The sequence below is a fragment of the Bubalus kerabau genome, chromosome 10 (genome assembly GCF_029407905.1).
Source record: "Bubalus kerabau isolate K-KA32 ecotype Philippines breed swamp buffalo chromosome 10, PCC_UOA_SB_1v2, whole genome shotgun sequence".
Lineage (NCBI taxonomy): Eukaryota > Metazoa > Chordata > Mammalia > Artiodactyla > Bovidae > Bubalus > Bubalus kerabau.
This window is the reverse complement of record NC_073633.1, coordinates 74783830-74806579: the sequence shown is the minus strand read 5'-3', so window position 1 is coordinate 74806579 and position 22750 is coordinate 74783830. Positions and strand designations below refer to the sequence as shown.

At 42.3% G+C, this 22750-nt stretch overlaps 1 protein-coding gene and 1 long non-coding RNA gene across 3 annotated transcripts in view; one reads left to right on the top strand and one right to left on the bottom strand.

The window, feature by feature from the left end:
• The window catches only part of LOC129621590 (uncharacterized), a 130176-nt gene that overhangs the window by 65551 nt on the left and 41875 nt on the right, over positions 1–22750 (bottom strand). The gene's annotated exons all lie outside the window — the stretch shown is intronic.
• Positions 16732–22750, top strand: part of CCDC198 (coiled-coil domain containing 198) — a 33426-nt gene continuing 27407 nt past the window's right edge. For both annotated transcript variants that reach the window (XM_055538180.1, XM_055538179.1), the window contains exons 1-2: positions 16732–16967; positions 20000–20082. In XM_055538180.1, coding sequence (XP_055394155.1) covers positions 16745–16967; positions 20000–20082 — 306 coding nt within the window. In that variant the 5' untranslated portion in view covers positions 16732–16744. The remainder of the gene's footprint in view (positions 16968–19999; positions 20083–22750) is intronic.

Genomic DNA, 22750 nt, shown 5'->3' with positions numbered 1-22750 from the left:
AGATCAGATCAGATCAGATCAGTTGCTCAGTCGTGTCCGACTCTTTGCAACCCCATGAATCGCAGCACTCCAGGCCTCCCTGTCCATCACCAACTCCCGGAGTTCACTCAGACTCACGTCCATTGAGTCAGTGATGCCATCCAGCCATCTCATCCTCTGTCGTCCCCTTCTCCTCCTGCCCCCAATCCCTCCCAGCATCAGAGTCTTTTCCAATGAGTTAACTCTTCGCATGAGGTGGCCAAAGTACTGGAGTTTCAGCTTTAGCATCAGTCCTTCCAAAGAAATCCCAGGGCTGATCTCCTTCAGAATGGACTGGTTAGATCTCCTTGCAGTCCAAGGGACTCTCAAGAGTCTTCTCCAATACCACAGTTCAAAAGCATCAATTCTTCAGTACTCAGCCTTCTTCACAGTCCAACTCTCACATCCACACATGACCACAGGAAAAACCATAGCCTTGACTAGACAAACCTTTGTTGGCAAAGTAATGTCTCTGCTCTTGAATATGCTATCTAGGTTGGTCATAACTTTCCTTCCAAGGAGTAAGTGTCTTTTAATTTCATGGCTGCAGTCACCATCTGCAGTGATTTTGGAGCCCAGAAAAATAAAGTCTGACACTGTTTCCACTGTTTCCCCATCTATTTCCCATGAAGTGGTGGGACCAGATGCCATGATCTTCGTTTTCTGAACGTTGAGCTTTGAGCCAACTTTTTCAGTCTCCACTTTCACTTTCATCAAGAGGCTTTTGAGTTCCTGTTCACTTTCTGCCATAAGGGTGGTGTCATCTGCATATCTGAGGTTATTGATATTTCTCCTGGCAATCTTGATTCCAGTTTGTGTTTCTTCCAGTCCAGCGTTTCTCATGATGTACTCTGCATATAAGTTAAATAAACAGGGTGACAATATACAGCCTTGACAAACTCCTTTTCCTATTTGGAACCAGTGTTTTGTTCCATGTCCACTTCTAACTGTTGCTTCCTGACCTGCATACAAATTTCTCAAGAGGCAGATCAGGTGGTCTGGTATTCCCATCTCTTTCAGAATTTTCCACAGTTGATTGTGATCCACACAGTTAAAGGCTTTGGCATAGTCAATAAAGCAGAAATAGACATTTTTCTGGAACTCTCTTGCTTTTTCTATGATCCAGTGGATGTTGGCAATTTGATCTCTGGTTCCTCTGCCTTTTCTAAAACCAGCTTGAACATCAGGAAGTTCATGGTTCACATATTGCTGAAGCCTGGCTTGGAGAATTTTGAGCATTACTTTACTAGTGTGTGAGATGAGTGCAATTGTGCGGTAGTTTGAGCATTCTTTGCAGTCAAAGATGGAGAAGCTCTATACAGTCAGCAAAAACAAGACCAGGAGCTGACTGTGGCTCAGACCATGAACTCCTTATTGCCAAATTCAGGCTTAAATTGAAGAAAGTAGGGAAAGCCACTAGACCATTCAGGTATGACCTAAATCAAATCCCTTATGATTATACAGTGGAAGTGAGAAATAGATTTAAGGGCCTAGATCTGATTGATAGAGTGCCTGATGAACTATGGAATGAGGTTCGTGACATTGTACAGGAGACAGGGATCAAGACCATTCCCATAGAAAAGAAATGCAAAAAAGCAAAATGGCTGTCTGGGGAGGCCTTACAAATAGCTGTGAAAAGAAAAGAAGCGAAAAGCAAAGGAGAAAAGGAAAGATATAAACATCTGAATGCAGAGTTCCAAAGAATAGCAAGAAGAGATAAGAAAGCCTTCTTCAGCGATCAATGCAAAGAAAGAGAGGAAAACAACACAATGGGAAAGACTAGGGATCTCTTCAAGAAAATCAGAGATACCAAAGGAACATTTCATGCAAAGATGAGCTCAATAAAGGACAGAAATGGTATGGACCTAACAGAAGCAGAAGATATTAAGAAGAGATGGCAAGAATACACAGAACTGTACAAAAAAGATCTTCACGACCCAGATAATCATGATGGTGTGATCACTAACCTAGAGCCAGACATCCTGGAATGTGAAGTCAAGTGGGCCTTAGAAAGCATCACTACGAACAAAGCTAGTGGAGGTGATGGAATTCCAGTTGAGCTATTCCAAATCCTGAAAGATGATGCTATGAAAGTGCTGCACTCAATATGCCAGCAAATTTGGAAAACTCAGCAGTGGCCACAGGACTGGAAAAGGTCAGTTTTCATTCCAATCCCAAAGAAAGGCAATGCCAAAGAATGCTCAAACTACCGCACAATTGCACTCATCTCACATGCTAATAAATGAACTATAGTGCTCAATTTTATTATTATTTTTTTTGTGTGCGACATGGGGCTTTTAGTTCTCCCACCAGGGATTAAACCTGCACTGGAAGCATGTAAGCGCAGAATCTTAACCACTGGCCTGCCAGAGAAGTCCAAATTCTACTTCAATTGTTTAAATCAATTAAAGAGAACTGGGCTTAAATTAGGGGAAAAACATTGTTTGCAATCAAAGAACATGTCCATAAATAAAGAAATAATTAAGTATATGTATCCATACTGAAATAATAGGGCTTCCCAGGTAGCTCTAGTGGTAAAGAACCCGCCTGCAACGCAGGAGACATTAAGAGAAGTGGTTTCAACCCTGTGTAGGGAAGAGCCCCTGGAGGAAGAAATGGCAATCCACTCCAGTATTTTTACTTGAAAAATTCCATGGACAGAGCAGCCTGGCAGGCTACAGTCCACAAGGTCTCAAAGAGTCAGACGTGACTGAAGCGACTTAGCACGCACTGAAATAAAACACAGCAATCAAAAATAATGACGTAGTTCCTAGTGACTGACATGGGACACTCCCAATACAGGTCTTTTTGGTAGGGGTAAAAAATGGCACACCATCATGAACTATACAAACAGTTTTTGGTTTTGACAGAGAGAAAGAGGTCTGCCAAACATAGAGGGTCCTTCAGGGACAACACTTATCATTGCAGGTCATTACGTGTTGACACAGTCCACACTGCAGAGATGCTGAGTCAGGGAGGAAGTAAGAAAAGGCCAGTGGATTGGGGTCAAAGGAGGTCATCACTGACCTTCAAGTTGAGCAGTAGAGATAAGAAAAAGACCGCAGAGGGACGGAGATGATAGGTGAATAGTGACAGTGGTCTCTACACCGTCTAACTTTCAAGAGAGGAAAGAAATACTAAAGCTGGCACACAAAAAGGTGCAGTGAAGACTTTTTAGACTAAGGGCGATCTGGGAGTATGTGAAGTTAGAACGGGAAAGCCCCTCGAAAGACAGTAGGTGCAGATGTTGTGGAGAGCACAGGGCCAGGGGACAGACAGTTTGTCGAATGTTAGGGTTTGAAAGGAACCTCGGGACCACCTTACCACCTTATTTTATAGTTGAGAAAACTAGGCGGGGTGTGTGGGTAAGATCATGGTTTGGAATCCAGATTCTCTCTCTTAGCAGCTTAGAAAGTGCTTTGATCCACCAGTTCCTCATTTTGAAACAGATATAAGAGCTGCATATTTCATAGCTTTATCTCCATCATCACCGTTATTATTGTTGTTATTTAACACTTATAAACATCCATCATGCCTGTCACTCTTTTAGTGCTTCACACATATTAACCTTTGTAGTAACCTGGTGAAATAAGAGCCAGTTTTATTCCCATTTTGCAACACAGAACCGAGGCATGGAAAGACATTAGTTGCATGGCCTGAAAGTGATAGAACCAAGATTCAAAGCAGGGCAGCTGGCTTCTGAATCCAAGCTCTCAATTATTCAGCTGCTGCCTCTAAATCAGGTCATGTGACAAACAGAAAGAGCCCCTGTTCCCACAGAGAAAGTCAGGGCCCAAATGACTCAGAATGAGAAATTCCCAAGCTCAGAGGTCTCATGGCCCATAGGTCAAACCCTATCTCAAGGGTTATTCCAAGGTTTTTTTGTTCTGTTGGAATGGCCTGAGTCAAGCATTGCTTAATACAGGGAGGGTCATGATTCACCATCTGGTAGTCCTGGGTATGTGGGGATGTTTCAGTTTATAATTGTAACACAACTGATTTTATATCTTCCATTATGGTGCCTCATGATGAATGTTCAAACCATGATAAAGTAGCTCCAGACCATGCTGGCTTCCAGCAGGCTTGTCCACCCAGCTCAGCAGCAGCTGGAAATCACCTCCATTTAAAGGAGCACACCTTCCCCTTCTAAGTGAGGAAGGCGCCTCTTGACATAATGGGTGTCCTGATCAGCAATCCTGGTGAAAGGGCTGGAGATGGGAGTAAAGGCTGTAGCTGAGTGGCCAGGATCAAGACAGCACAGACCACGGTGGAAAGGGAGTGGTCCTCAACTTTCCAGGTAGGGGGCACGCCACGGTCTACAAAGCATACTCCCTACAACGGGCATCTTGGCTTTTAAAAAGCAGCTTCTGCATCCAAGATTTTCTCCAAATAGAGGGACTCAAAAATGCTTCACTGGAGTCTTCACAATGTACATAACAATAGAGACAATTACAGATCAACAGCTGCAAGACCCAAAATGGTCACTGCTTTCTTCTTTGTGCCTATAATAAAACTCATTAGGAGCTTAATGAGAATTTTCCTCCTTTATGTTAATCTGAAGACCTAGCACTAATTAAAAACCCAGAATTCTCTCCCCGAGCCTAGGGCAGAAGAGAGGGGAAATCTGGTGAGATATCCATCCTTCCAATAGATGCTTATAGGGGCCTTTTAAATGGAAGGTTCTGGATTCAGTATGTAGAGAGTGGAGGTGAGAGATGGTACAAAGATGGGGGTAGGGTCCAGCTGCTCCTCTTCATTAATTTATGATTTACTACGTGGTAGGTGACAGACAGGGGCTTCCCTGGTGGCTCGGACAGTAAAGAATCTGCCTGCAATGCAGGAGACCTGGATTCAATCCCTGGGTCAGGCAGATCCCCTGGAGAAGGACATGGCAACCCACTCCGGTATTCTTGCCTGGAGAATTCCACGAACAGAGGAGTCTGGCGGGCTACAGTCCATGGGATCGAAGAGAGTTGGACGCCACTGAGTGACACACACACACACACACACACACACACACACACACACACACACAGAGTGAGGGCTCCAGACTAGCACTGTGGCTAATCCCAGCGAATCCACGCCCTATACTCTGGGTGAACCACCTAGTCTCTCCAAGCTTCCACTTCCTCATAATTAAAATGGAGACAGTTATAGGACTGTCCTTACCATGTTGCTGAAGAAATGAAATAATGCATTTAAAAAATTTTGTAGAGTCTCCAGTACATAATTGGAGCTCATTATATGTTAGTATTTTTATGAATAACAAAAAGCAGATAAGAATCATATAAATCATGGTATTCATAAAGATAAAATTCAGTGTTTCAAATAGAAATACACTTTGAAGGTGTTTGGTCCTCTGTAAGATTAGAAGTTTCAGAAAATATTTGACAAGCATGAAAACTGTGAAGTCCTCCCCAAATAAGGATGACTTGTCTCTGCAATGCCCCCTGAAGCTCAGCCCATCTCTGGATTGCTACACGTGCTAACCCCACTGTGTTTTGGAGTTGGCCGCTCTCCGCTCCGGGTCTCACTTTGTAGCCTTGTTTTCTAGGGCCCTGTCCCTCCAAATGCAAAAGCAGCCCTCCTGCATCTTTATCTTCTCATTGCCACCTTCCCAGCTCCTCCACCTACACGGCTGCCTATGACAGTTCTCCACTGTTCACACCGCATCCTCACATAGCCTTAAAATCTTTTTTCTTCCGTAAAAACTTGTGCCCTCCAGGAACAAAGATCAGAAATGTGACCAAAAGTCTGGGTAACTACTCTCCTCCCTTAGGGATTTTTCCACGTGTCCTTTGCTGACCTGGCAAGATATGGGGTGAGGGAAAGTTTGTTACGAGTCCCCTCTAGGTGGGGAGTCCAGCATTCACCCACTTTAAACCCCTGTCCTTGCCCTATAGGGCAAACCCCATTATCGCTATTTGGTTTCACTTTTTCAAAGTGAAGGGGCCCATGAACTTCCTCCCTGGACCCAGATGCCAAGGAACTGCAGCGGTGGTACAGGAAAATGACAGGTGCTGCCAGAGGGGACTGCCTCCAGGTCCCCAGGGAGGAGCAGCAGCAATTCAGCCTTGGGCTCTCCCTGTGGAGTTCCAGCCCCCAGGACGCATGTGGATGAGGTAGGGCCGCTCACCAGCCCAGGCAGGATGTTAATGAGAGCAAAGCGCGTGGGAATGTCATCAAATCACTCGGTGCTTTGGGGTCTATTCCGGGGCTCAACCAGGTCTGATTGCATAATAGGCCCATTTGACATAATTGGAAGTGGAAGCTGGCAGTTTCTTGGCTTGTTTGGAACCTGTGGCAGCTGGCATGAGAGACAGAGGGGCCCGGCATCATCGAGAGTGAATCTGGGCAAGTGCAGGAAAGGCAGGGGCTGCCCCCTACCGCTTGGCAGGCTGGAATGACGGTGGCAGGAGGCATGCTGCTGTCCTCTGCTCCACGCCAGCATCTCCCATCCTGACCTCCTGGAGCTCAACCTCTGAAGCCCTCAAAGGTGTGACTGTTAATCTCCACCAGGAAAAAATCAGGTCTAGGGAAGCGAAGGAAGCATGCCTCCTCTATTTTTATCCTTTTGAACTTTTCATTTTGTATTGGGGTATAGCCCACGTTGTGACAGTTTCAGGTAAACTGCAAAGGGACTCAGCCATACATATACATGTATCCATTCTCCCCCAAATCCCCTCTCCCATCCAGGCTGCCACATAACATTGAGCAGAGTTCGATGTACTACACAGTAGGTCCTTGTTGGTTATCCATTTTAAGTAGAGCAGCGTGTACACATGGATGGACCTATAGAGTGTCATTCTGAGTGAACTAAGCCAGACAGAGAAGGAGAAATGTATGACATCCCTTATAAGTGGAATCTTTTCCATTTCTTTTTAAAATAAAGCCCAAGGCTGTCTGGAGTCTGAGGCTCCTCTCTCTGTCAGTTCGGGCTCTGCACCTTGGTGGGGTCAGGTTTGGCATGGCCATATCTAATTCGAAACTTTGGGGTTGAGACAGTTCTATTATATTGTGGTTATGGGCACAGGCATTGAAAGTATCACCCCATGGATGACTTGCTGATTGTTAAGGGGGCAGCTTTGTAACGGAGGGATCCACTGTCACGTCCTAAACCCGTGGATCAACCTTAGCCTCCAGCCTCCCCATGGATACAGTATTCTGTGTACCAGACCAGCTAGAATCTGTGTCACTAAATGATGGAACCTGCATCTAGTGAGCCTTTAGACCTAAGTCCTAGCTTACAGAAAATCCAGGAACTGGAGGGACAAGTTAAATGACACCAAGATAAAACAATCAGATCCAGAATATGGCATGTGTCATCAGATCAGATCAGATCAGATCAGTCGCTCAGTCGTGTCCGACTCTTTGCGACCCCATGAATTGCAGCACGCCAGGCCTCCCTGTCCATCACCAACTCCCGGAGTTCACTCAGACTCACGTCCATCGAGTCAGTGATGCCATCCAGCCATCTCATCCTCTGTCGTCCCCTTCTCCTCTTGCCCCCAATCCCTCCCAGCATCAGAGTCTTTTATAGGCCAACTCATTCTTTTTCAACAAGTAAAAATTGAGGGCGGGGGTTGTTTTAGATGAAAAGATTTGACATTTTAGAGTTATAACAACCAGAAACAACAACAACAGAACAAAACAAAGGGCTGTAGAGTCAGACAGGCAGGGCTTACTCACATCTGGTCTTTGCCACTTATAGGCATGTGGCCTCAGACAACTTCTCTGAGCCCTATTTCCTTACCTGTGAAAGGGGAATAAATGCATTCTACTTCACAGGGCTGCTGTGAAGATTAACTGAGAAAATGCACAAAAGCCTTTAGCACGGTACATGGGCATACTGAATACTCCAAATCAGTAGCATTAATAAATATCATAGCAGAGACCTGCAGATGAACTAAACTATTCCTGTGGCGTGCCTTGCCACCTGATGCTATCGGTCTTCCTCCTCACCACTTACCAGTTGCTTTACTTCACAATGCCTAACCCACCCTATTGAAATGCATGTGTGTGCGCTCAGTCGCTCAGTCCTATCTGACTCTTTGCGGCCCCATCAAGGCTTCTCTGTCCATGAGATTTTCCAAGCACGAGTACTGGAGTGGGTTACCACTTCCTTCTCCAAGGAATCTTCCTGACCCAGGGATTGAACCCATGTCTCTTGCATCTCTTGCATTTACAGGCAGATTGTTTACCGCTGAGTCACCTGGGAAGCCCCCTATTGGAAATATCACCTCCCAAACACAAAGCCCTTCACATAGTACCCCTTCCTGAGTTGAAGATGGAAAAGGCGCCAGAGGCCTGCTTATGCAGGACTACATGACAGCATGTGGAGCAGACGCCGCTGGTGGCCCGCCCCGACCCTTGGGCCTTTACCATTTCAGGGCCTGCCTCCAGCACTCCTCACTTTGTCCCAGGGCTTTCCTGGATGGCTAGAACCCGCTCTGACCAGAGAAGTGTAGCCAGATGGAAATGCCAGCAAATTAGGCCACTGCACCCCCCGCCCCGTCCTCCTTTCAACAATTTTCCATCAAAGACAAACAGGAGTTGGGGAATAGATATCCCAGCTCCCTTGCCCCTGTGAATGTATTCCAAACTGTTACGCAGAAATCCATGGCAGGGTTAAGTTCTACTCAGACACAGTGGAACAAGCTAGATTACACACACACCCTTATTAGCTTTTTTCCCTCCTCCAAATTACCTTCCAACCTGCCACCCATGTGTTCTAGGACCACCTCCCAAATAAGCCACTTGTGCCAGAAGTTTAGTCTAAGGTAACCCAAACTAAGACACCACATGAATGAGTTTGGATTTTACCCTAAGGGCAGCAGGAAGCTGTTGAAATACTCTCTGAACTGCGAATATTCATATCATTCTAGAAATCCAAGTTCTGCCCCAGTCTTTGACTTTCCACTATCAGTGCTAGGTTTGGAATCTAGTACGAGCATCAGGGTTGTGTCTCATTTACATCGGATGCTCCCCATGTAGTGCCTGTCACAGTGGACTGCCTCCATCTTCTGCTTGACAGGACCCCCACCCTTTTTGCTTCTCAACAGGAAAAACAGGCACAGAGGTTGGAGGTAACCCCAGAGATCTTGTTACACAGAGCATATGCATTGTAGACACTTGGCTGCAAACAACCACATAGAAATTAACTGTTGCTTTCCCCTTGGAGATATCTGAAGTTGAAGTGTAAAGTCCTGGAGAAGACACCATGCCAGCTGTAGCAAGAAACATCTAGAAGGGATGAAGGTTTGAGGAAGCATCTGGCTGCCTGTGAGTCCAGCGCCAGGCAGGGGACCTACCTTCCATGGAAAAACAGAGAAAACCCAGGGAAAGACTGGTGGGAAACTGCTTCGCTCTAATAAAGAAGATCCTAAGCCCCCTGTCATGCTTCAAAAGCAGTACCCACAAGCATGCTGATGAGACCAGAATAAACCATAAGCAATACGATCAGGCAGCTGGCTAATGCATTGTCAAGACTTTGCACACTGCTCTAGGAACTACTGAAACAGTATGGGTCCAAGTGATTGTTACGACGGAATATCCTTGTGAAAATCTTTCCAGCAGAACGTAAGATCATCCCTCCAACACTTCTGGGTAACAATTTTTTTCCCTTCTCATAAGAAGCACATGGAATAAATGAACTGAGCTTATTGTTATATTATTATTGTAAAGCAAGACACTCCAATAACCTGTATCTTGGCTACAAACTGGAAGGTAAGGTTAGGAAATCCTTTGCCTCTGTTAGGTAGGTAGAATAGGGAACAGGAGTCCAAACTGGAGGTGGCTAAAAGACAAGGAATGGAAAACCCCACGAAAATAGAACAAAAGAAGGTCCGAGGACTAGAGTGAGGACCTCAGGTAAAACAAACAACACTCCTGGCTGGCCCAATTTACATAGGACAGGCCCAGGGAGAGATAAACATATAAAAAGAGGAGCCAAAGCTAGCTCACTCTCTCTCTCCCCCTCGCGCTGGGGTGCTCTTCTCGCGTCTTTGGATTGACGTGCCCTCATGCCTCAGAGATGGATTTTCCTGCTATCTTCTAAATAAAATAGAGCTGTAACACTGATTTGTCTAAGAGCTATAACATGGTCCTTTCGAGACCTGAGAGCTATAACACGGTCTATCCAGGACCCGAGAGCTGTGACACGCTGAGGGGGCTTTAATGTCCGTCACTCCAAATCTTTGTTGTGACGAGACAAAGAACCGAGGAGCATACACTTGTGTGGCACCTCTACCTCTTCATTTATCAATCATTCTGGTTTGCTTTTTGTTTGTAGTTTCAAAAAAAAGAAAGAAAGGCAGAGACTTGCCCTATAAGAGTCCCTAAAGAGACCAGAGAGTTAAGACTGGGTGTCATCATGGATGCATAATTTCTGCCCCAAGGAAAGTAATAAAAGAGGTCAGGTGCTCACCCAACTGCACTGGCAGGAGCTCAGCCCCAGGTAACAGTAAGCCCTGTGTCCTCACTACACCAGTGACCTAAGCCAGGTCCAGGTTCCTGGGCCACCTGGACTGATCAACAGTCTGTCCAGAGTAGTGAGGGTACACCTCAGGATTGCTGGGTATCACATTTGATGGGGAAAAAAAGTAATAAAAGAGGGTGAGACAAATCTTTAGGAATGGTCTCTTTATTTGGTGCCCTCTAAATTTCATCTAAATGCAATTTAAAAAAAAATCAAGGTACAGACCTTCCCGGGACAAGGAAGCATCCCTGATTTGCAGAGAACCCAGAACAATGTGAGCCTCCCCAGTGGGTCAGCGGTAAAGAATCTGCCTGCAATGTAGGAGCCACAGGTTCAATCCCTGGGTCATGAAGACTCCCTGGAGAAGGGCATGGCAACCTACTCCAGTATTATTGCCTGGAGAATCCCATGGACAGAGGAGCCTGGTGGGCTGCAGTCCACAGGGTCACAATGAGTTAGACACAACTGACGTGACTTAGCATGAAGGCACATACAGAACAAATGCTCCTTAAAACACATGGCCAACAGCTGAGATTTCTAAGTTGGGCCACTAGCTCTGCCTGGGTAGCATTTAGTTCAATGACATCAGCTGAAACTTCACACAGGGCCACTTTGGCCTACCCTGAACTTTGGGACATCTGGTATACCATGCTCCTCTCTACCCTGTTCTTATGCTGCCTTAAAAATTAGAAGCCCACATCTTTACCTTTACACAATTTAAATTTATCAGAAAAAGAGGAACTCTGATGTGAAGCTGAAGCTTCAGTACTTTGGTCACCTAATGCAAAGAGCTGACTCATTGGAAAAGACCCTAATGCTGGGAAAGATTGAAGGTAGGAATAGAAGAGGGTGGCAGAGGATGAGATAGCTGGTTAGCATCACCGACTCAATGGACACAAGTTTGAGAAAATTCCAGGAGATGGTGAAGGACAGGGAAGCATGGTGTGCTGCAGTCCATGGGGTCACAAAGAGTCAGATACAACTTAGTGACTGAACAACAACAACAACAAATAATGTTTTTAGTAGACATTTGTAAATGCAATAATTTTGCCTTAGGGGGGAAAATGCATATTATTCAATTTAGGTCTAAATCTTGAGTGACTGTTTAAACCAGATAGAGACCATGAATCAAAGATTAAATTTCAGTGTAAATTCTTGAGACAAACATCTATGGATTAACAGAGTTAAAATGTAATCTTGTTTCAAGGAAAGAAGGAAGGAAGGAGAGAAAAAAGTTTTTCTAAAGATGTCTTAAAAAGGGTTATTATAACCAAAAGTTGATATTCTCCCAATTAGAGATGAAATATACAAAAATTCTTTGCCCTAAGTTAAGTCCATTCAGTCAGTTCAGTCGCTCAGTTTTGTCTGACTCCTTGTGAACCCATGGACTGCAGCACACCAGGCTTCCCTGTCCATCACCAACTCCCTGAGCTTGCTCAAACTCATGTCCATCGAGTCAGTGATGACATCCAACCATCTTATCCTCTGTTATCCCCTTTCCCTCCTGCCTTCAATCTTTTCCAGTATAGGGTCTTTTCCAATGAGTCAGTTCTTCACATCAGGTGGCCAAAGTATTGAAGCTTCAGCATCAGTCTTTCCAACTAATATTCAGGACTATTTCATCCTATTTCCTTTAGGATGGACTGGTTGGATCTCCTTGCAGTGCAAGGGACTCTCAAGAATCTTCTCCAACACCACAGTTCAAAAGCATCAATTCTTCGGCACTCAGTTTTCTTTATGGTCCAACTGTCACATCCATACATGACTATTGAAAAAACCACAGCTTTGACTATATGGACATCTGTCAGCAAAGTAACGTCTCTGCTTTTAATATACTATCTAGGTTTTTTCTTCCGAGGAGCAAGAATCTTTTAATTCCATGGCTGTGGTAAGAAACTCACACACTGGCTGTCTTCAGAGTAGAAGGAATGTGATGGTTTGGTTTTAGCATTTAATTCAGCAATGCACTTGCAGACTGCATTTAAAGTGTAGAGATATAAATTTGATCCAACTGATCTCATTTAACAGTTTATACAAGAAGCCTCAATTCACATTTTCTCCATTGGCTTTGCTTTAGCACTTTCAAATTGAGTAGGTCTGTTTGGACTCTCACCCTCACACCCAATATATGGATAAATATAGAGAGAAATAATCAATGGGAGGAAAACTAAGATTTGGGTCATATAACAACTCTGCTTAGTTGGCATCCAAACACATAATTCACATGGCTGAAAAGGCCCCCATGATTGCTTATCCATTACATACCAATTGCTGAAAAGGCTATCTTTATCAAATGCATAGTTCAGGAATCCTGTAAGCATTTAGTATTTAAATCCCACTTACTGAAAGGCCAATGCATAGTAAGTAATCCATGTGTGAAATTAAATCCAACCCTAAGGAATATTTATATACATGTTGTTTTTAATCCTGTCTGAAGCCTTTCCAAGAAAATACTATGCTGAAGGATCAAAAGGCAATTGAACCAACGTGACTCCAAACTGCCAACCTCCTATTCCAAGGAATATCACCTTAGCAATCACCATCTGCTTCAATAGAAAACATCCAAATAGATATGCCCATAGCCCACTTAAAAAAGAAGTTCATTTATCCAATATTAGGTTGCAGAAATTTTAAAATGACTACTCATGACTATAAAGAGCCATTGAGCATTTGCATGCTTTTCTATTTGCTTCTGCTTCGAGTCTATTGCTACTGCAGTCACCACTTCCTTCTTGATTCACACAGTACCGAGTGGGCTACCTGCTGGAAACCTGCCTTTCTTCATGGCAGCCTCTTAACCTCCAAGAGTCATTTTACTAAAGGAGTCGGGGAGGGCCAAGAGAGTGTGGATGACCCTGGGAAGTTTGTTAAAACTACAGCAAGAGCTATCAAATCACAACCCCACAAACAAAGGTAGGTAATGTCACCACACAAGTACAAGGGAAAAAAAGCTCTAGTTTTGTTGACTCTGATGAGATACTGTCATGCAAATTGGGCTGGAAAAGAATGTAAGGAAACTTAGAAGGCACCTAACCTGCTCTGTTACCCAACTCAGCCCTCTGTATTCAAAGGCAAAATTGTCTCTTATTAGACAAGAGGAACGGAGAAGGCAATGGCACCCCACTCTAGTACTCTTGCCTGGAAAATCCATTGACGGAGGAGCCTGGTGGGCTGCAGTCCATGGGGTCACGAAGAGTCGGACACGACTGAGCGACTTCACTTTTACTTTTCACTTTTGTGCATTGGAGAAGGAAATGGCAACCCACTCCAGTATTCTTGCCTGGAGAATCCTAGGGACGGGGGAGCCTGGTGGGCTGCCGTCTATGGGGTCGCACAGAGTCGGACACGACTGAAGCGACTTAGCAGCAGCAGCAGACAAGAGGAAAATCCACTTACCTCCTCTGAGTGTGCATTGAGTTTCTATAGAATTTAAATCCACCCAACAAGATTCCTTAACAGTTTTGCCCAAGTTGACAGCGAACCAAGAACAAAAGCAGAGATTTCTGGCTGCAAAAAACAGCTTTGCAGCATTTGCTTTCCTTTCCTTCCTGCCTTTGGATCTAAAGGATGAAGCACAGGTGAGAAGCAGGGCTAACAAGTGCATGGCTCACAACCATGCCCTGCGTTCAGAGATTCCAGCACTGGGAGCCTGTGCAAGGAAGCTGCCTAGGGGCTGCATGGTCAGGCTGTCTATGGAGCTGCTCCAAGTTGTGGCTTCCATCCCTCACGTGTGGAAATGGTACACCTAGCTCTTGATCCCTACTCCTCTCCATCTCCTCCAGCACCTCACCATCTTTTCTCTTCTCTGTGCCCTCTGTCTTAATCAAGTTTTCTCTGGGCATGATCTCAGAGAAGACAATGGCACCCTACTCCAGTACTCTTGCCTGGAAAATCCCATGGACGGAGGAGCCTGGAAGGCTGCAGTCCATGGGGTCGCTGAGGGTCGGACACAATTGAGCAACTTCACTTTCCCTTTTCACTTTCATGCATTGGAGAAGGAAATGGCAACCCACTCCAGTGTTCTTGCCTGGAGAATCCCAGGGACGGGGGAGCCTGGTGGGCTGCCGTATTTAACCCCTTCTCTGCTTTATCCTACAAATTTATAAACTTGGATTCTCATTTCATACTCATAAATTTTTAGTACTACATATAATGTACACTATTTTATCATCTTTACACACTATCATTGGCTATTCATAACCAGTCTTGAACTGGGGAAGGGTCATTATATATAAAGTATCCCTGATAGTCTGAGGAGTGGGCAAAGTTTTGTGAATGAGAGTTTTTTGTTTTCCAAATCTCGTCATTAAGAAATCATATCCTATATATAACTCTATAGGTGACGTCAAATTCTCTTTTTCCTCTTTTAATGAAATTGAAACTATTTTCACTATCATTCTAATAAAAAGCATATGATAACTTTTAAAATAATAGATATAAATCATCCTAGTTTCCTCCGTTAAATGGGTGCGTGCACACTCAATTGTGTCCAACTCTTTGGGACCCCATGGATTGTAGCCCACCATTTTCTTCTGTCCAAGGAATTATAAACTCCTTTAGATAGGACTAAGTCTACTTTAATGGTTTCTGATCAATGAGTGATAAAGATACGGGCTAATGTTTACTTCAAATCTGCTGTATGTCAGGTACTATTCTAAGAACTAAAAATTAACTCATTCCTCATGATGCATTTCTATTAACTCCATTTTACAGATGAGAAAACTCGGGCATGGAATGGTTAAGTAATCTGCATGAGTTACAAAACTTGGAAGTAGTTAATGATAAATGGAAATAAACATGGCAGGAATCTTCATTTCTTTCGTTATTTCCTGAGCAGCTAACCAACTTCCTCACATTCTCTACAGATATCTCAAAAGTAAACAACAGTAAATCAAAAAAATGAGAACTGAATGGTTCTCACTGGTCCAGATCCACGAAGTCCACAGTTTCCGGTATAATTTCTAGTTCATTTGTTAGCTTGCAATACTTTCCCTTGCTCTTAGAAATACTTAAACTAATTGTGTCCAAAAATAAACCTGACTAGATACTGTTCAACTATTTTAACCTTTATAATTAGTTTCTAGTTACCAAAAGTATTATTTGCAGATACTATTAATATATGATTCTCACTTACAACTATTTCTGCCACAGAGAAGATTGTGTATAAAACACAAAGGGAGAAAATTAAACTCAGATTTCTTTTTCGATGAACTCTATTGGCTTATAAGAATTTCCAAACCTATGTCAGCCTCTTAGCAAATGACTTTTGCAAAAGTAAAAAAAATACATCCCTTTGAACGTCTCTGTATCCCTGTAGGGATGTGATGAAAACATAAATAATCTATGCTCATGGACAATTAGAAACTGAAAGTGAGTTCTGCTTCTACATATAAAGAAAGAATAAAATAAAAATCACCCATAATCCCATCATTCAAAAATCAACTATTCAACATTTCAGCACATTTATCTTCAGTCTTTTTTTTTTTTTTTTCAATTTTTTTTAAACAAAACAAATAGGCTATCTTTGAGTTTGCTTTTTTGTCATCATTGTTGTTGTTTCTAATATATCTTTGTCTTTTGCTTGAACTATTTATTCAAGAAGTTTGTCCCCTCATTCCCAGGATTAAAGTGCTATTGTCTCCCTACCCTTCTGTAATGTATTCATCTCCTTCAAAGGCAATTCAAATTATTGACAGAAAAATCATTTTAGTTATTCTGCTGTTTCTTATTTGGAAGACAAATTCTTCAATTAAAGTTAAGGATTAACAAAGCCCTAGGTGATTAGCTCCCAACATTTCCAAAGGTGACTTAGCTCTTCTCAGTTGGTAATTCTTACAGATGATGGCTAAAGGTATGCACAATGAAAGGGTCAAATTGAGGTTCTCTGAACCTCTGCTCTCTATTTCTGTTAATGGCCTTCCTGGTGTTAGAGATTTGTTTAATGATCAATAGTGGTTTCTCTTCCTACCACTGAGTGTTTCAGAAAGTAGCATAACCAAGTCAATGTTTAACTGGATTCTTTGGGTCTGAAATGGCCAAGTAGGAGTTGAAGGGAAGTCTCCATAGAAACCAACCTCCCAGGAAGTTGCCAAAGGGTTAGTGTGAAGTGAAATAAAGCCACACAGATGTCACGAAGGGAAGAAATACTTTGAAGCTGGGCTAACTTCAGAAGTTCCTTGATTAAAATAAGCCACTTTAAAGGCCCCAAACCACCAACCTCATGGTTTTATGGAGTGTCTTTAATGTGAAATGGGCCTGAGTCACTCTAAACCTCATCCAAGGGTGACCAAGGTAGTACCTTTGCAAAACAAAGAGGAAGAGACTCCCTTGGCTGGCCCTGTGGACTTTGCATTCACTCAGAATCTGGAAGAAAACAGTTTATACTCATTTGCAAGACTGCAGGACCGGAATAAAGCTTTAGAAGGGCAGTTGCCGCCTCTACGAGAGACCTGGTATGGAAGATATTCTGAAGGTAAATGTAAAACCCAGCAAGAAATTTGTGGGTGTGGGCAAAGGAGAGCTACTGATAGATTAACCTGTCTACCTCTATAATCTATGAAGTTTCTTAATTGTTGAAATATAAAGGAACATTTGTCAACAGGAGGTAATGTTTGTCTATTTTAAGTATTCTGGGCACATTAGAATAGGTGTGTGAACTGGGAACTAAGGGCTTTTCATCATTCCACACGAGAAGGAAATAATCATTTTTTGTCAGCTTGGTTTATAGTCCTTTTGATATTTATACCTAGCTTTGCCAGGCAATTAAAATTCTTTTCCAATAGACCTTAGATGTGACAAATACTGTTTCATTCCACTTAAATGAGATGACTATGAGTCAAATTTATAGTCAGAAAGTACATTGGTAGATGCTAGGGGCCAGGGGGCGGAGAAGGCAATGGCAACCCACTCCAGTACTCTTGCCTGGAAAATCCCATGGACAGAGGGGCCTGGTGGGCTGCAGTCCATGGGGTCGCTAAGAGTCAGACACGACTGAGCGACTTCACTTTCACTTTTCACTTTCATGCATTGGAGAAGGAAATGGCAACCCACTCCAATGTTCTTGCCTGGAGAATCCCAGGGACAGGGGAGCCTGGTGGGCTGCCGTCTATGGGGTCGCACAGAGTCGGACACGACTGAAGTGACTTAGCAGCAGCAGGGGCCAGGAGGAGAGGTGGGAATGGGGAATTAGTGTTTAATGGGGACCGAGTTTCAGTTTAGGAAAGTGAAAAGTTTGGGAGATGGATGATGGTGAGAGTTGCACAACAATGTGAATGTACTGAACTGCATAAATATGGTTTGTATAAATATAGTTAAATATGATTAAAAGAGTATGTTTTATATTATGTGACTTTTACCACAATAAAAAAATTAAACCAATTTCACAGATAAAAATGTGATTATGATAATCATGCATTTCAGTTGGATTTTAAATGTAAATCAATCTCTCCAGTGCCATTTCATGCATCAGGCTTTGTTGTTTTGAAAGCAGTACTATAGAAGTGAATCCATTCTGATGTGCATTTGGAAACCACTCCAAACTGAACTCATTTACTGCAGTACAGATGAGTGGATGGGGCACCCTCTCCCCAACCCCTGATTCTTCATGATCATCTGCAGAACTCAGAGAATTTTTCCCATTATGATTGGAAGATCCAAGCCAGAAGGGGCTATAAATTCTCCTGTGGCATTTTACAAGATATAAAATATTTTATGACAAGCATGATGATACTTAAACAGATGATACTTAGACATTCTAACCTGGGAAGAGATACATGCATATATACATATGTATATGTGATATATATACACACATACACACACATGTACATTTTTTTTTCTTTTCTTCATATTCTGTATTATTAACACAAGTAAGTTCCCATTATTGGCCAGGATATATATATTCTGTGTGTGTGTATATATATATGCATTCCTTTTCAGTACCTAGTAAGTCTTAGATCTAGACCGAGTACTAGTACTAGGTAGGTATCTAGACCTAGTACCTAGATCTAGAATGATCTTCATGGCTACTTTCTATAGAACTGATAACCTTTGACTGGTTCTATATAGACTTTTGTTGTTGTTGTTTGACTTTCTAAGCATGTTAGTAGGAATATTCCTCTTAGACTCATTGAATAATTCATTTTTTATCTAAACCTTCCATCTAGAGTTTTAAGATTTTGATAACCAAAGGGTAAAAGCTGATTCTAATGTGCTAGAGTCTAACTTGGAAATGTTCTTATTTTTGAAATTGCAAAATCACATTAATAATAAATAACAATGGGATGGCAAGCATTCTGAACACTATTTCAAGAGACCCACATTCTAACCCCAGCTTCATCAAATACCAAATAGTATGACTTTAGGCAAGTTGCTTCATCAATTTTCTTTACCTGTAAATCAAAGGTAAAAGTAACACATACCTATACCACTTCAGGAGAAGCAAATTAAATAATAGGGTGATATTACCCAAACCATAGCATAAAAATAAGGTGTAGTCACATTGCTGAAATATATTTTGCTGAAAATATTTACATTTTAAAATCCAACATGTTTTGGGTCTTGCTTGATATCCTGGTATTCTTGAAAGAAAAGAAGGTCATAGAGATATTCTTCAGGTGATCATTCAAATGTTTTAAGGATAGAAACACATAATCACCTAGGAATTTTTCCATTTAAAATGCAAAGTGGGACTACAGGATAGTCTGCACAACAATCTCAACATCAGAATGCATCCAGATTGTTATGAGGAAAGGACAAGGAGGTCATTCACGTAGCACTGGGTATGGTAGTAGTCCCAAGGGCCCAGGCTAATCAAACTGAAAAATGAAATCCACATGGATCTCTTGAGCTTCTCTGTTTCCTAATGAGCTTCTCTGGTTCTTTAACACTGTAGCCCTGGGTTATTTCATCAAGAAGAATATTGATATATTGTATTAGAGTGGCAACTTGTGGGAATTCATTTCCCTACTTGCAGTGGGGGAGTGGATTATTTAATTGGGAACATTCAATGATAAGCATTGCATATTCCTATTACACACTCAAGTTCCATTTCTTTATCACCTCTCTAATACCTATCCATCTATTAATCTATTATACCTGAAAAGAGAACTTATTTTCACTTCTTAAAGTTATGTTTTTTTTCTGATTTTTATTTATTTGGGAGGGATTTCATAAAATTAAAACAAATCAATGTTTCTATTTTCCATGTCTGAATAACATTTCTAGTCAATACATTGTTAAATGTGCAATTATTCCTTTAAATATTAATCGCGGAGGAAATGAGGAAAGCAGAAATTAAATCCTGAGTCTAGGCTACTATTCTATCATTTGCCATTATGTGGGCCCCTGCTTTATATTTTTCGTCTTCACATTCAGCCTATTGGTTAGATACACAGAACTGAAGATACAAAATGGCGTTAACAAAGTCTAATAACTAACGATGAATTTAATGTCATAGGAAATTGCTTTTAATGGTTTGTTTTTGTTTCTCTCCAACCCTTCAAGGGCCAAGGGCCATGTATTTTGACTTCCCACTGGAACAGCAAGAAACAAGTATTATTAAAAGGCATCCACCCCGAAGACTTCAAGTAAGATGCATTTAAAAGGCTTCATAAGGAATTTCTTGGATTTAATGGTAATATCCCTTTTTAACTATAATCATATAAGAGGGATATTGACAATGACTAAGCTAATGAGAATGATGGTGTTATTAAAGAGAATGCTGTCAATGTAAACCACATTTCTTTAGGATTTCCTTTTGTAATGATTTCACTTTTAAGACCACCACCAATGGAAGCAGGTATAGTAGCAAAGATATAGGTATGAAGGGACACAAAGGATCTGAATCTTGCACTCATTAATTGAATGACTGTGGGGCAATCATGGTAACATATAACAGTAACAACTACTATAACTAATTACCACCTATACAAGTCTGTTACACTCTAAGCAACAATGATCTTGTCATTCATTTAATTTTCATACCCCTCAATGAGAAAGGAAGGATTATCCTTGTTTTATACATGTGCTTCAGAGAGTTAAGTAACTTGCCCAAGGACAGCGGGGGCCACATATCAACCAGGACTCCAAAGCCTGTGCTCTTAACCATTGGCATAGATGATCTCTACAGTCCTTCTATCCCTAACCTTTCATCATTCAAAATGTTTAGTTAACGAAATTGAGAACACTGAATTTAAGGCTTCCTAGGTGGAGAAGGCAATGGCACCCCACTCCAGTACTTTTGCCTGGAAAATCCCATGGACAGAGAAGCCTGGTAGGCTGCAGTCCATGGGGTCTCTAGAGTCAGACACGACTGAGCGACTTCACTTTCACTTTTCACTTTCATGCATTGGAGAAGAAAATGGCAACCCACTCGAGTATTCTTGCCTGGAGAATCCTAGGGACAGGGGAGCCTGGTGGGCTGCCGTCTATGGGGTCGCACAGAGTCGGACACGACTGAAGCGACTTAGCAGCAGCAGCAGCAGGTGGCACTAGCCGGAGAAGACAATGGCACCCCACTCCAGTACTCTTGCCTGGAGAATCCCATGGACGGAGGAGCCTGGTAGGCTGCAGTCCATGGGGTCGCGAAGAGCTGGACACGACTGAGTGACTTCACTTTTACTTTTCACTTTCATGCATTGGAGAAGGAAATGGCAACCCACTCCAGCGTTCTTGCCTGGAGAATCTCAAGGATGGCGGAGGCTGTGGGCTGCCATTTATGGGGTCGCGCAGAGCTGGAACAACTGAAGCGACTTAGCAGCAGCAGCAGGTGGCACTAGCGGTAAAGAACCTACCTACCAATGCAGGAGATGTAAGAGACATAGGTTAGATCCCTGGGTCCAAAAGATCCCCTGGGAGAGGGCATGGCAACCCACTCCAGTATTCTTGCCAGGAGAATCCCATGGACAGAGGAAGCTGGCGGATTATAGTCCATAGGGTCACAAAGAGTCAGACAAGACTGAAATGACTTTAACACACTGATTTCAAGGCAGCAAAGCAGGAGTTTTAAATGCATCACCTTAATAAATATTTAATGAAATCCCTGTAGAGACCTATAAATTTTAAGAACCCTCATCCTAGAAGGGGAAAGAGATCCATCTGAATGGGTCCTCTGAAGTGAGCATCAGCTAAAAGGAGGGTTTGGAGCTCTCTTGTGAGCAGAATCTATCACTGATATTTGAAAAATGGAATTGGAATCAAACCCCACCTGCTACACAACTCAGTCAGGTCTCTGGACTAATCCTAGGGGTATCTGAGCTCATTTGTTGGGGATTATTTCTATTTAAGTTGGTTTTTATTTACCTGTCTTCTCCAGAAGCTCACAATCATTATTTGAGTGATTATATCTTTTGGTTACCAAAAAAGGAAGCTCTTTTCCCAAAATATTAGAAACCTAAAAATATTGTTTAGTCAATGGAAAATAAAGTGCAATTCTATCAAGTTGATATATAATTTTTAACATTTTGAGCCTATCTCTACCTAAAGTGCCAATTTTAAAACTTACATTTTGTTTCTAAATCATTATAAATCAAAGGCTTCCTTTCAAAGAAGTTCATTTTATATGTTCCTGTGAAGCCTCTAAGCTGAATAACTCAAAAAGAAGATTATTACTATAAACAGTGAAAAACATTTGTGTAGGAGTTTATAGTCCACAGAGTCCTTTTTTATATCTATCAACCATAAATAAGCTAAAGTCAGGCTTTGACTTTCTCAAGTCAATCAAACTCAAAAAGAGAAATTTGGTATTTCAGAGTCAAAGACTGCATCCCCATATCCCAACCAACCACCTTAAAAATGAAGAATCAAAACAAATTATTTGAGCATACAAACTACATTCAGTCACTAACACAGTATGTATCCCTTGAAAGTTTATGAATAAATGAATTAATGGACAGATGAATGAATGAAACCCATTATCCTGGTGAGACTTCCCAGGTCGCATTAGTGGTGAAGAACCTGCCTGTGAATGCAGGAGACAGAGATGCGGGTTCGACCCTGGGTTGGGAAGATGCCCTGGAGATGGAAATGGCAACCCACTCCAGTAGTCTTATCTGGAGAGCCCCAGGGACAGTCTACAGTTCATAGGGTTGCAAAGAGTCAGATATAACTCAAGTGAATTAGCACACACAGCACATCCCTACTGGGGGGAAAAAAAAAAAGTGATCTCCCTACAATTTCATATCTGTAGCATCACTGTACTGGAAGTCAAATGGACTAGCCAAAGCAACCAATGTGATAATTTATAATGATATAGGA